The 12,650-nt window shown below is 36.8% G+C and overlaps 1 protein-coding gene across 4 annotated transcripts in view; it reads right to left on the bottom strand.

Moving 5' to 3' along the window:
* PPP2R5A (protein phosphatase 2 regulatory subunit B'alpha) overlaps window positions 1-2,168 on the bottom strand; it is a 28,151-nt gene extending 25,983 nt beyond the window's left edge. For all 4 annotated transcript variants that reach the window (XM_035901567.1, XM_035901566.1, XM_035901568.1 and 1 more), the window contains exon 1: window positions 1,974-2,168. In XM_035901567.1, the coding sequence (XP_035757460.1) occupies window positions 1,974-2,099 (126 nt within the window). In that variant the 5' untranslated portion in view covers window positions 2,100-2,168. The remainder of the gene's footprint in view (window positions 1-1,973) is intronic.
* Window positions 2,169-12,650: the final 10,482 nt, after the last annotated feature.

The following is a 12,650-nucleotide window of genomic DNA, read 5'->3' as shown; positions in this document are numbered from 1 at the left end:
GGCTCTGCTGCTGCCACTGATGCCACTCTAGCTTTATTCAGGGAATTTTTGTAGTCCATTCATCCTTTACTACCAGTCAGATGATAGTTGGGTCTCATTAAGGCTGATTTCTACTTTTTCATCCCAAAACCACTATCATTCAAACTCTGCAAAAAACTCAAATGCTTTTTTCTTTTAATATAGTAATACTGAACAGTCTAAAAATGTAAAGAAAAAAAAAAGAAAGGTCTTTTAAATCTCCTAGAAGTTTTGCTACAAAGAAAGGCCTCAAGCCTGACACACGTGTTGTTTGGAGGGAGAGACCCATCCAGAGTTCTTTCTGAAAGCTGGTACTCCGTCCTAATTCACAAAGACCTTTTCTGCAGCCAGTTGCCAGGGAGACTAGAAATACTATTCAGGCTTGGAGGGATCTTTTGTCTCAAGCTCTGAAAAAGCTCTCACTGAGCATTTAAGGCCTTCTTAATTTTCTGTCATTTTAGGGGAGAAAAGGAGATTGTTATGGAAGAAAAAACAAGCATCCACAGGGCCCAATCATTTGCACAACAACAATAACCTCAAAAGAACAGCTCAACAACACCTTATCTCCAAGAAAATAAAACAACTTCGACATAAAAGAAAGTCTCCCTTCAACAAGTATGATAGGCTAGTTAGTATACTCTTTCTTCTAACAAGAGGCTATAGAGGGCACACAGAGTAAGAAAATATTGCAAGGATTCAGGCTTGCTGCCACCAGCAGCAAAAAAAAAAGCCAAAGAAGAGGTGGGCATACTCCGTCCTTTATTTTCTTGTGTAGAAAACATTTAGGACAGAAACACACGTCTTAAAAAAAAAAGAAAGCTATACAAAAACCCCTAGTGTCCTAGATCTTACATAAAACTTAGCAAGCATCTGGTGAAACAGCCAAAATGATTAAGAGGGTTTGTATGTATACATGCATGTCAGTATAATGGCAAAATTTCTACACTTACTTATATTAAAGATCTGATCTTCCCTATCAGCTGCTCACAGAAAAACACAAAAACCACCAAACAAAACCCCCCCAAAAAATCTTAAGAAAGAATAGCTTGCACTGTATAGAAAACTACAGAACTCATAGGCCATACGTTTGAACTGGTCTGCTTACATTCCCGATAGCTACTTTTAAAGTCAGCATTGTGCCTACGTAAACTTAGCTGAAGTGTAGAAAACCATTAGTCTAAATGCACAAGCACTAAACCCATCTTTTTACATTTCAAATTTATAGAAAAAACAATTTTTGAAATATTTCAGATTACTGTCAAATGTCCTTCAGCTGCACTCCCTGTACAGGGAATAGAGTACAGGCATATCTAAACCATCACTTACATAGAATTTGAAAATACATAAAAAACTGGGAAAGTCAGCAGATAACAATCACAAATATTTTGTTGCTTATTCAACAAGCCATTTGTAGAAATTGCACAGTACGAGTCATCCTGTGGTTTACAACTTGAACAAACCACTTAGACTACTCTAGCACAGCTCTCCAAGGCCAAAACAGTAACAAACAGCCATATAAAGTATTTACAAAGTAGAGTTGCTTTCTTACACTGATAAACTTTTCTGCTCACACTAGTACCCACAAGAATCTCTACCAGAAAACTTCAGCCTGTTACTCCTCTGCCATTCTCAAAGACAGGCAGCTCCGAAATACTGCCATTTTCTGAATGAGAACAACTTCAAAGCTTACCCAGACCGCAAGCATCTGCAATATACCTGTTCTTTCATTTTAATTAACCTGAATGCATTATATTTCAGCTAGTAATTAAAACTTACAAGTTGTTTGTTTTTACAAGCCTTTCTAAACAATCTTGTAAGCCAAGTTATCATTAAGGAATTATATTATATTGCATAAGCAGAATAACCAACAGCAGTTCTGAGTTAGATGCCATCAGTGTCAAACTGATTAAGATATTTTATTAAAATTCAAAATATAACAAAAGCATTCTACTTACCATTTTCACTATGTCAGCATAAGCTGATTCAACAATCACTCCACGATTCGTTGAAACATATTCAACCAGTTCATTCAGTGTTGCTCTCTTAATTTCTTTGCTTTTCAGGTCTGAAACAGAGTCCATGAAGTCAAAGAGTACACAACACTGTTGCAACTTCTGACAAAAAAGATCTTGCTGTTCATTGAAGGTGGCATCTATAAAAGGAAAAAAAAACAACCTAGCATTTATGTCTGTAGAAGCAAACTCAGGATTTCTAAACCTATTTTGTTGACTAAAATTTGCATAGCTAAGTTTTTTATTATGGGGACTAGTATGCTCTGTAGTCAGCAAATTAATAAGCAACATTGACAAAATTTAAAATACCTGTTTAAGTATGTTAGAATGAAAAAGCTGCCATTCACAGCTTGTGTTTCATACAAGAAATAATGGATAAACATACAGCAATAAATATATTTATGGAAAACAAGTTCCTGAATTAACTTTATTTGAAATACATGGACATTAACAAGTACCAATTCTCCCTCACCAAAAGTCATATACAGCAGCAGTGCATCATACTAACCTTTCATTCATCCGCTTTGTCTCATTCTGTTCCCTAATCCTTTATTATGTAACCTGCTTAAAAGCTGTAAAATCTGCTTTGAAGAAACCTTGTCTTTTTACCCAATGCAAAATACTTCACATACTTTTGACATCATGTGATGAATGTTTCTCTTAAGAATCAATTCCAATGTTTCAAAAGGATTAATCCTGAATTTTCATGCTTTGGTCTAAATAATTTATTACAATCTTAGTCACGTAAGGTTTTTCAGCTTTTTTGGCCCATTAAGACAACATGTTTGGCTATGACTTGGCATTTTTATTCTAGAGGGCAGTTTCTCTATAAGCTGATAAGCAAAATTCCTCCATTAGTATTTCACATTAGCTCTAAAAAAGATGGATTATTCAGTATGGTACACTTCAGAAATGTTAACACATCCTTAAAATATTGTAACTGTTCGAAAGTTGCATGATCACAACAAAAGCAGCCACGGTTTTAACTGAAAAAATTGGTTTAATGTGCCTTTTGTTCTTGGTTTTAATGGTTTGTTGGGGTTCTAAGCCATTCCAGCAACATAACATCACCTCATCGATCAGTCAGTTGGGATTTTGCTTGTTCTGGTGACAAATTTTTATTCCCAATTTTATCTACAAATAAGGAATGCTCTCCCTCGAAAAATTTTCAACGTCTGTCTATAGACAGACTGCTAATCCCTTGGCTTCATTTATTCACTGCAGTATTGATATTAGCACTGTTGTTTCACCATAAAGAAATTATCAAGACAAGAAAAAGGCAACTGCCTTGTAACACTGAATATTGAAAGTCTTAAGTCTCACTTTAAAATTTGAACAAATCACAGAAAGATCTCATGCTTCTCTTTATTGCTTTAGGCTTATTCTAATTAAACTTCATTTTAAGTTTGTAAGTTTATCAACTCAAAACACTCTTTGATAATGCCAGTTCCTCAAGTTTCTTACCAAAACACCTTCCATTTAGTGGCTGGAACAACAGTCAACAGCAGTTTTAATATTCAGTAATTATCTGATACAATTCTTTCATTTCCATAAGCAAAAAGTAATTGCTAAAATGGACTGAAACGCCTCCACTGTAATCCCAACTGCTTGCTCTGCCCTGAAAGTTCAAACACCAGAATATTGTATTGTATTCCCTTTTCCCATCTGACAGTTATGATCCTATTAACTGAGCATAACAACTTCAGTGAGCTTTTGAAAAAGCTAGCAATTACTACTCCCTCATAAAGAACAATTAATACTTTTGAATGTTAATTCTGCAATTTTAACCATTTTTCTTTTGAATAAAAATCTTGAAGACGCTTATTTCGCTCAGATAACTACAAAGACATGAATTGTTACACTGTGCAAAATAATGAACATCAGCTGTAAAAACATTTGTAAGTTACATAACATTTCAGCTCAGATCTTCTAATATTCTACAGCAGATTGCATGGGTAAGTATTGTATCATAGCAACAAAGCAATAACAGTGACACACTGAGGATAAAATCCAAAAAGCCTAATTTAAGGAACCGACACAGGGAGGACAGCTTTTTGTGACACTAGCCCCAAGCTGATAGCCAGACTCAAACAGGAGTCAAACCTACTCCTATTTTTCCTCACTACAAACTTAACTATGCTCCAAGCTACAAAAGCCCAGCAGTAGGGCACAGCTAATATAGTGTATTTAGTTGATATTCAATAAAATGAAGTATTATTAACCAAATTTACCTAGAAGTTTCAAAAACCAGCAGACAGCATCTGAATACTCCTAACAGTGGTTAAAACAGGCTAAAGACCTAAGGTTAAAAGTAACAGGAGTTCAGACAAAATAATCAAATCACTTATTACCTTCCTTAGAACATCAAAGAAATCCCTGCATTAGCCACTTTTAGTTAGACATTAGAGTAACAGAGATTGTATCTCTCCCGCCACGAATCACCAGTCCATTTCATTAGCAATCTGATCTATCTCAATTAGACATGTTTTCTCAAATGAAAAACCTGCCCATTAATCCATTTTGTTACTCGTATCATTCAAAGCAAAACCAAAGGAAGTATTTTCTTCTATACGTACATCCATTTTCCACACTTACATGGGGAAACGTAAAATAAAGACGTCTGTAAGAGATGAAAGTTATGTGCAACCACTGTCATAAATAAGGTAACAGGAAAGCCAGTTCTGTTGTATCAGCACTACCTGTCTTCATGTGCTCAGCCCCTGCTTGACATATAGCACATTTGCCCTGGGAATGTTATGAATGTTATGTCAGATAGCATTCTTAACTTCCTAAAGCCTTGTCTTTAACTATCTTTATCCCAGCACAACAGAAGCCAGACAACTCTATACCATGATAAAATCATATTGCCGTGGTTTATTCCAGTTCTACAAGTAAAATGAACTGTGCCACAATTAATTGCATCAACATCAGAGCTTTTAGCTTTAGTAGTTGAACAACCTGTAGCATGATTTTTAAAACAGTTTTAATTTAACATCTACCAAGATTTACACCATATATCTGAAGTTCAAGATTTTCTTCAAATACCCTAAATACCATAAGGATCACAGAAGATAACGTAGGCTCAAAGTAGACTAGTGGATACTTCAATAAAATAACCACGTTGACAGTCTGTATTTGGAAGCAGGGAGGGGGAGGAATAAAATTAAGCCCAAAGTCTATTACCAACCAGCCTGTCCCTGAATTGCCACAAGTTGTTGGAAGAGATGCTTCAGGGAGGAAAAAAAAAAAGAGGAAAGGAAACAAAACAAAACATGACGAAGCCTGAAGCAGAAAAAGGAGCAAAGACATTTAATCCTACCTGGAAGAGGGTCAAGATACACACATTAAGCCACCCCTCCAAAAATGGTCTACACACCATCTGATCCAGGTGATCAAAATGCAATTGCCTCAACTTTATTTTCTAGAGGCTGCTGGAGAGAAGTGATTTAGGAAATTCTTTAAATCCATTGTTACATTCTTTGAAAGGTTGGTTTTAAGCTAATCTGAGGTCCTTGGAAGGTAGTAACAAGATTTTAGGCAACCACAGAAAGCAGATTCTTAATCAGACATGATGGAAGGAAATCCTAAAGACAAAAATTTCCATCCAACATGAAACGAGTTATTGTAACTTAGGATGCACGTTAACCATGACTCTTTCTAAGGTTATTCATTGCCTCTGGTTATTTCCACAATAGATGGCAAAATGTTTGTAACTGATGAAAATAGTTCATTTGATCCTTGCACTTCATAACACTGAAATTCTCAAACTATTTCTACTATTTACAAAAACCTGATCACTACAGACAGCAGCCACAATATCAAAGGATAAAAAAATTACAAAACAAATTGACTTGGAAGTTCTTCCTGAACAGAAGTTATTAAACATTAAAACTGCAAGTTATACAGATTTTTCTCCACATTGATTATTTCCAAATTTGTAAGAATCCAAGTCTAAGTGAGTTAAAAGATTGATTTTTTCAGGGAGCACCCAAACAAAATATAGATAGGGAAGGGCAGTTCGCAATCACAGAGCTCCCTCACTAGTCTGTAACTGGAGAGACAAACACCACCTTATCACTAGCCAGGGGACTACAATGATGTCTTCCCACAGTATATTTATCTCATATGTTTACAGGCATTTCTCCTGGAAGGAAAAGATAGCTACTTCTCCTTTCTCAACAGAATTGTTTACCCAAGACCACCTGTACAAAGCCAGAGAACATAATATAATCCTTGCTTCAGTAGCAGGAACCAGAATCTAACTCCACAAGAACTCCCCTCTCAACTACACAAACTGGAAGTTCAAAAAACATACTTTCCCTGCCAATACAAAATAAATCCTCTCAAACATCTGCAACGAGTTCTCAATTTTTTTTTTTAATATATCTAATTAACATTTCTACTTTTTCCTGAAACAGCTACCCCAGGAAGACACACAAGCCAGAGAAACAACCATGAAGTTTTCCTCTGACAACCTCTTAAAGCAGTTCACATACAGCCCTTTCAAACACTTAAGAGGACAATGATATGGAATAAAGTACTGCATCCCTCCTTACAGTAAATTGAACCTGGTGGTCAATCCTACACTTCTATATAATTCCCTGACAAACTGAAATACAGACATGGATGGATACATGACGAGGACTGTGCCACAGTTACATCATATTCCACGGTATGAAGTTTAGCGTTTAGCCTCTGTTGTCTGATCACATTTACTGTGCTATATGCAGCCGTACTCAGTGGTGGAGGGATCTGCTAGATAGAATAAAGCCTTAACACTGACCTGGAGAGAGCAGCACATGTACTATGAGACATCAAGTGTTTGGTTTTGTTTGCTTTTTTTATTTATTTCTTCACATCAGTAAACTATCAACACTATTGTGCAGCCTGTTCTTTTCAGAGATATCTTTAGTCTGGGAAGTGGTTTGTCTGGTAAACTTTGGCCTTGCCTACATAAATCAAGAATAGGGAGTTCTGTTTAACCAAAATTTAAGATTTATTTTTGTCCTGGGGAGTTCTTGTGTGCTTTACTGATTACTGTTGTAATCTCTCCTAGCATCTGGGTGTCAGTATTTATGTTATAGGCCTGGTAAAGCATTGCTAAGAAATGGAGTTTTGATGCAATTGATGTTACAAGAGGGGACAGACAGAATACGTTTCCAGGTTCTCAGAAGTCTACATCCGCAGCTTGACAGGCAGCAGAGTAGTTGGCTGACGATGAAAAGGAGAGAGGTCTCTCTTCCCGCTACCCCCTTGCCATTTATTCCTCCCTTTCCCTCCTCTGCTCCCAGTCACATCCATCCCTCAATGCTGTCTCTGGAACTTGTCAGCCTATTCTGTGAGCTGCTTTAACTCAATAACATAGCCATATTAGTGAGGTTAAATGGCTTCTGGAGGGGCCTGATGTGCACCAGCTCTCACAGAAGGTTAGTGATGTGAGCAGAAACTCCTTTCAGCTGCAGTGAGCCATTAAGTTAGTCCACAGTCTCCCTTGGAACCATATCACCCAACTATAGAGGCATGAGATAATGCATAGGTAGGATTTTTCAGTTAAGTTAGCTACTTCTTTGAATAATATACCGTGGAGTTTTGGTTTGGTTTTTTTGTGGTATGGGTTGTTTCTTTTTTAAATCACTTTAAGCGCCTTTTTAAAGAAAAACACAGCCCCTGTATAAAAGTCTCACAGTATACTTGGATATACTGGTAGTCTATAACATCCTCCAGTAACTCCATACACCTGTAAGAGAAGTTCCCACAATTCCAGCTTTTGGTAGCTCAACAGCCCAACTGAAACTGGTGGACCTACTCAGACAAGCACTTGCGCAGCACCTTAGGTATCCAAGGAATCCTGCCATCAGTATTTTCAGAAAAAACTTTGCCACCCTAAGGTATAGTCTATTAAGAAATGGTACTTAAGGTTGTAGGCTTTCACCCCCGCCCGCTCCGTTCAGAGTACAACAGCATATATTTTCAAATTACCTGTTACCCAAAGCCTACAGCTGTTGCTGGAATTCTGGAAGGGGCTAAGTTCCTCTGCATGTTTTCAGTAAACAGAGCTCTGACTCTCCAGGTTAGATAAGGGAGTCAGACAGAACAACATTGTATATCTTAAAAGTTAACCAGCTCCCCATATAGTAGTAGGTTTGTTCACTAGAGAAGGAGGTTTAGAAGACAACAAAGTAGAATAGCATTCCCAAACATCATCCTACAAGGAAACTCATAAAGGACGTACTACATAAAGGAGATAACCAAAACAAAGACTTGGCACAGAATTAAAGTTAGAGAAGGTACACCGGTCAACCTGTCTAGGACCTGTGTGCTTATACTAACACTTAACCTCCTCATTTCAGAAATCAAAATGACTGCAAAAGAGCAATCAATATAATGAGCTGAGCTTCTGCCGTACTTGTACTTACAGGTAAACTATTCCACAGATAGTGTAAGTCCTGGGTGATGACTAAGAGATCCACATGAACAATACTTCAAAACCACACTGTGACACTCTACTTACTCAACTGTCCCTATAGCACATTTTATCCAGATTACACCTTTCTCCAACCACTTGTGCAAAGTCAAATTAAAACTGCTCAAAACAACCTCTCTCTTAAAGATCATACCACCACCCAAGCAAATCTCCATCATCTTCTGAAATAGCTAAGAAATCAAGTTTTGCTTGTTAGAATATTCTGGATTTAAGATTAATTCTGTGATACATGCCAGGGAAGAAAAAAAAGAAGTCACACATTAGAAGCAAAACTGGATGAGGATAACAGTCAACAATGGCTTTTATTCACACACAGCATGGTGGTTTACAAAGTTAATTACGAAGTCTAGGCTATAGCTAATTTTAAAGTCGTCTGCTAAAAGTACTCCTGGAAAGCTATCTTCCATCCAGTGATAGATATTGTTTGTTCAGATAGTCTCAACTGCCACTCCATGTTCACCTTAACAAATCAGTCCAGGAAATTTGAAAAGCCTATGCTGACCTAACAGCATCTGTCTCAAATTCTGTGACATAACTCCTCACAGCGATGGTAAACTGCAAGTGTCTTCTCTAGATTGTTTCTACCATCTTCCAGGCTTTCTTATAATCTCATATAGTTAAGAGTCTCCAGCCACTACTACATTAAATGCCTTGATTTTAATGAAGATTTGAGTCAGCCAAGACACTTCAGACAGTAAGAAAGTACTCTGCTGAAATGCTTTCATATTAATAGCCCTATTTCCTACTATCTAATTACAGAAGACAACATGCAGTCAGATGCAAAAAGTAACAGAAATTATTCTCTTGGTCTTCCAAAAGTTAAATAGCAAGACTTTAGTAACCAGGTCTGCCACAATTCACTTCATTTCTACCACACTTTCTCAAAAAGGAGAATTAAAGCACCACTGATTTCTTAAACAACACTCACCAAACATATCACCAAACATACCAACCGCTGGAACGGGAACATAAAGCACCCTGAAGTCATCCTTAACAAAATGTACAACTTGAACAATACAAAGGTTTCCTCAAGAGCACACCACCAGTTCAGAATCTAACTGAAATTCAGCCACATGCAACAACAACAACAAAAAAATCCAGAAAAGAAAATATTGCCTGATGACCCGACACAGTTGAATCAATGCCAGTTTTGAAAGTACTGAGAAGTTGAGCAATTTACGTATGGTTAACCATATGCAAGTCTTGTTCAGAGTGATACTATATTTATTATAAAAGGCAAAGAAGTTTCACTTCTTATATAGCTGAAGTGTATGTTTTCAAAAAACAATTACTCCTCTTGTATTTGAAACAAGCTTTCTTCCACCAGTAGGCCAGCTATTATGTTCCCCAGTGCATTCATTTATGGTTTTGGCAGACACTGCTACTGTATGTATTCGCTGTCTCCATTTAAAAACCATCAAGCAGTTTTAATGAGTGATCATATGCCAGGATGGGCCTACCTTGAATATAACCAGAGGCTCTAAGAGTTTAGCATTCTCTCCTGCATACAAGACATTAACCCAGATATTGGTTTCACTGACTTGAAGGTGTAATAGCTCATGATTATTATGAAATAGGGATCTTAAATCCTATCTTCCTTAAAGAGGCAGGGTTCCTATTTTAAATTATTTTATCACCCTCAAATTTAGCACTATCACAGAACCAACATACACAGCCAGGCCATTAAACTGGGAAAGAAGGGAAGTAATTGATTTCTGGAACAGGAAATTGTTTCTCGGAAGATGTGAATGTGGAATAGATGGCAACCCTTAACTTAAAATTCTAAAAGTCGACAGGAAGGCCTGAGAATTAAAACTGCTTTCCCAAAACAGAAAATACAACTAAATAGCTTTTGTTATATTGAAATAAAACAAAGGTTTTTGTTATGGTAAAACATACATGCTTTCAAGAAGTCCTCCTAACAAGAGGGCAAATAAAGGTCAAGGTAAAGTCCTGGGTATATGAACAGGTCCTCTCTTTAAAGTCTAACTTGGGTTACATCGTATAAGCCCCAAGCTGATAGCACCCACAGAGAGGCTGGCACACAGCAACTTGTTACTCCTGGTAACTCACTCATGCACCAGGAAAATTAACCAGCAGCAAGACACCAGAGACTCTACGGAAAGCCCAAGTTTCTGAGACTGCCGAATCACAAAGAATAGAAGGGGCAGTCAAATGATGCTGCTTGTTCCTGGCAGAGGAACCCTTACTTATACTTCTCCTCAAACACAAGCATTTGTTCTTAAAGAAATATTGTTTATCAAAGTGTAAGTGTTCAATACAATTTTGAGTTTTCACATGTCATTTTGAAGATTTAAAACAACCCTTCAGGTTACGACAAGGTAGACTCAAGGAACTGTCTTACATCTACCCTGTTAAGAGTTAAAAGAAGCATAATCTGAACAGCTCTGCTCCCTGGTTTACCCCACCAACAGCTGTAGTACTCTGTACGTACAATACCAGGGGATAAAGACAGCTGAAAAGCAGGTGACAAAGTTGTGTGCCACACAGACTCAGTAAAAACCTAAGCTCAGTAACCATTATACAGTACCGTATTGCAGACGTTCTCTATTCACAGGAACATAAACACTCTGCTTGACCAGAAGACCAAACCAAATTGATTTGCACCTTTTGAGCTTGAAAGGAAACAAACTGTATTTATAACTTTTTATAAAAAGTTCCCTTTTTATTAAGTCAACTGCAAAACTCCTGACTGAAATGATGGTATTTTATAACCAGTGAGCATTGATAATTAAGTATGCCATAAGTGGATCTGGTGGGGGATATTATTTCTTTTAAAAATCTATTAACTTGTACTCTTCACCAATTGTTTCTTCACCTTATCTAAGAATAAAATCAATTTTGAATAAGATGCCGAAGTTGCTCCATTTTGACATCACACTAGAACATGCAAGTCAACATTACAAAGCAAGTTTGTTTGCATTTTCCCAGAAACTGAGGAAATACTCATGCCATTTCCACATGACAAAATTAGCTCCGAGTACAATATAAAAATACCTTTTATTTGAAACCAAGGGGTAGCTGTTAAACATTGCTTCATAGAAGTACAGAAAATAATTTTGCAGTTAATTTAGGACTTAGCTATTTTAAATGTGTGAAGGGGATGAAAGGGGAGTAATTTAATAGGAAATCTGTGCCAGAGGAAATATGCAATCTAGCTTTTCGAAAGCTGAAGAAAAACCTCCTTTTCCCTTGAATCCCTGTGCAAATCTGAGTGGAAGTTACAGGTATTGGATTAATTCCTTGGATAAATGCATATGTGAAAAATTAGCTAAACCAGCATTTCTTAATTTTCAAAGTTTTCTCACACAAATAAGATAGTGAGATACTTCTAGTGTTAAGTGTTACAGTAGGAAGAATGAAGATTAAATTAGACTGGAAACACAGGTAAAATCCTGGTTCTGCTGCATTCAGTAACCTAACTCCCACTGACCTCAATGGAAGTAGATAATCCTGGGCAGATGAATAGTTAAGCACTTAGAGGATCTCTTTACTCCACTTAAATTAAGCATTTTGCCTCATAGATAAAAAGGTTGAGCTACTTTTTTTTCCCCATCAATTTTAACCATACTCTAACAGTTATGTTGTTTCTATCAAAAACTATAAACATCAAGTGTTCAGTAATGAGGGATCCTACACTGAAGTATATTCCCATTTGGCAAAATCTCTTAGCTATTTTTAAACTCAATTCACACCATTTTGATGTACTGAGTTTACTCTGCTCCTGCTTCCTATTCTTAAGGGAAAATACATAGAAATATAAACTACCAAGCCTTGTACTTCTTGACTGTACTGTGGGACGCAGCCTATGCCTTCTCTAGGGGGTTCTGATATATGCATCTTAATTTTTCATCTCAAAATAATAATGACTGTTTTCCTACAGAATCCAACAATGCCAAAATGCACAAATTCATTTCACGTATATAATTCAAAACCTAAGCGCAATTCTCATCACTTGTTTCTGTTACACACACAGAACCAAAATTTATGCTGCTTAACAGGACTTCAGTCTTATGTGTACTCCACATTTTAAGTAGGCATAGAATTTTTAATTAAAATCACACACTTTTCAAAAGTTTTACCCAATTACACTAAATTGGAACTTTTTTTAACCC

The sequence above is a fragment of the Egretta garzetta genome, unplaced genomic scaffold (genome assembly GCF_000687185.1).
Source record: "Egretta garzetta isolate BGI_Z169 unplaced genomic scaffold, ASM68718v1 scaffold319, whole genome shotgun sequence".
Lineage (NCBI taxonomy): Eukaryota > Metazoa > Chordata > Aves > Pelecaniformes > Ardeidae > Egretta > Egretta garzetta.
The sequence above is the reverse complement of the archived record's forward strand: the minus strand, read 5'-3'. Positions and strand labels throughout refer to the sequence as shown.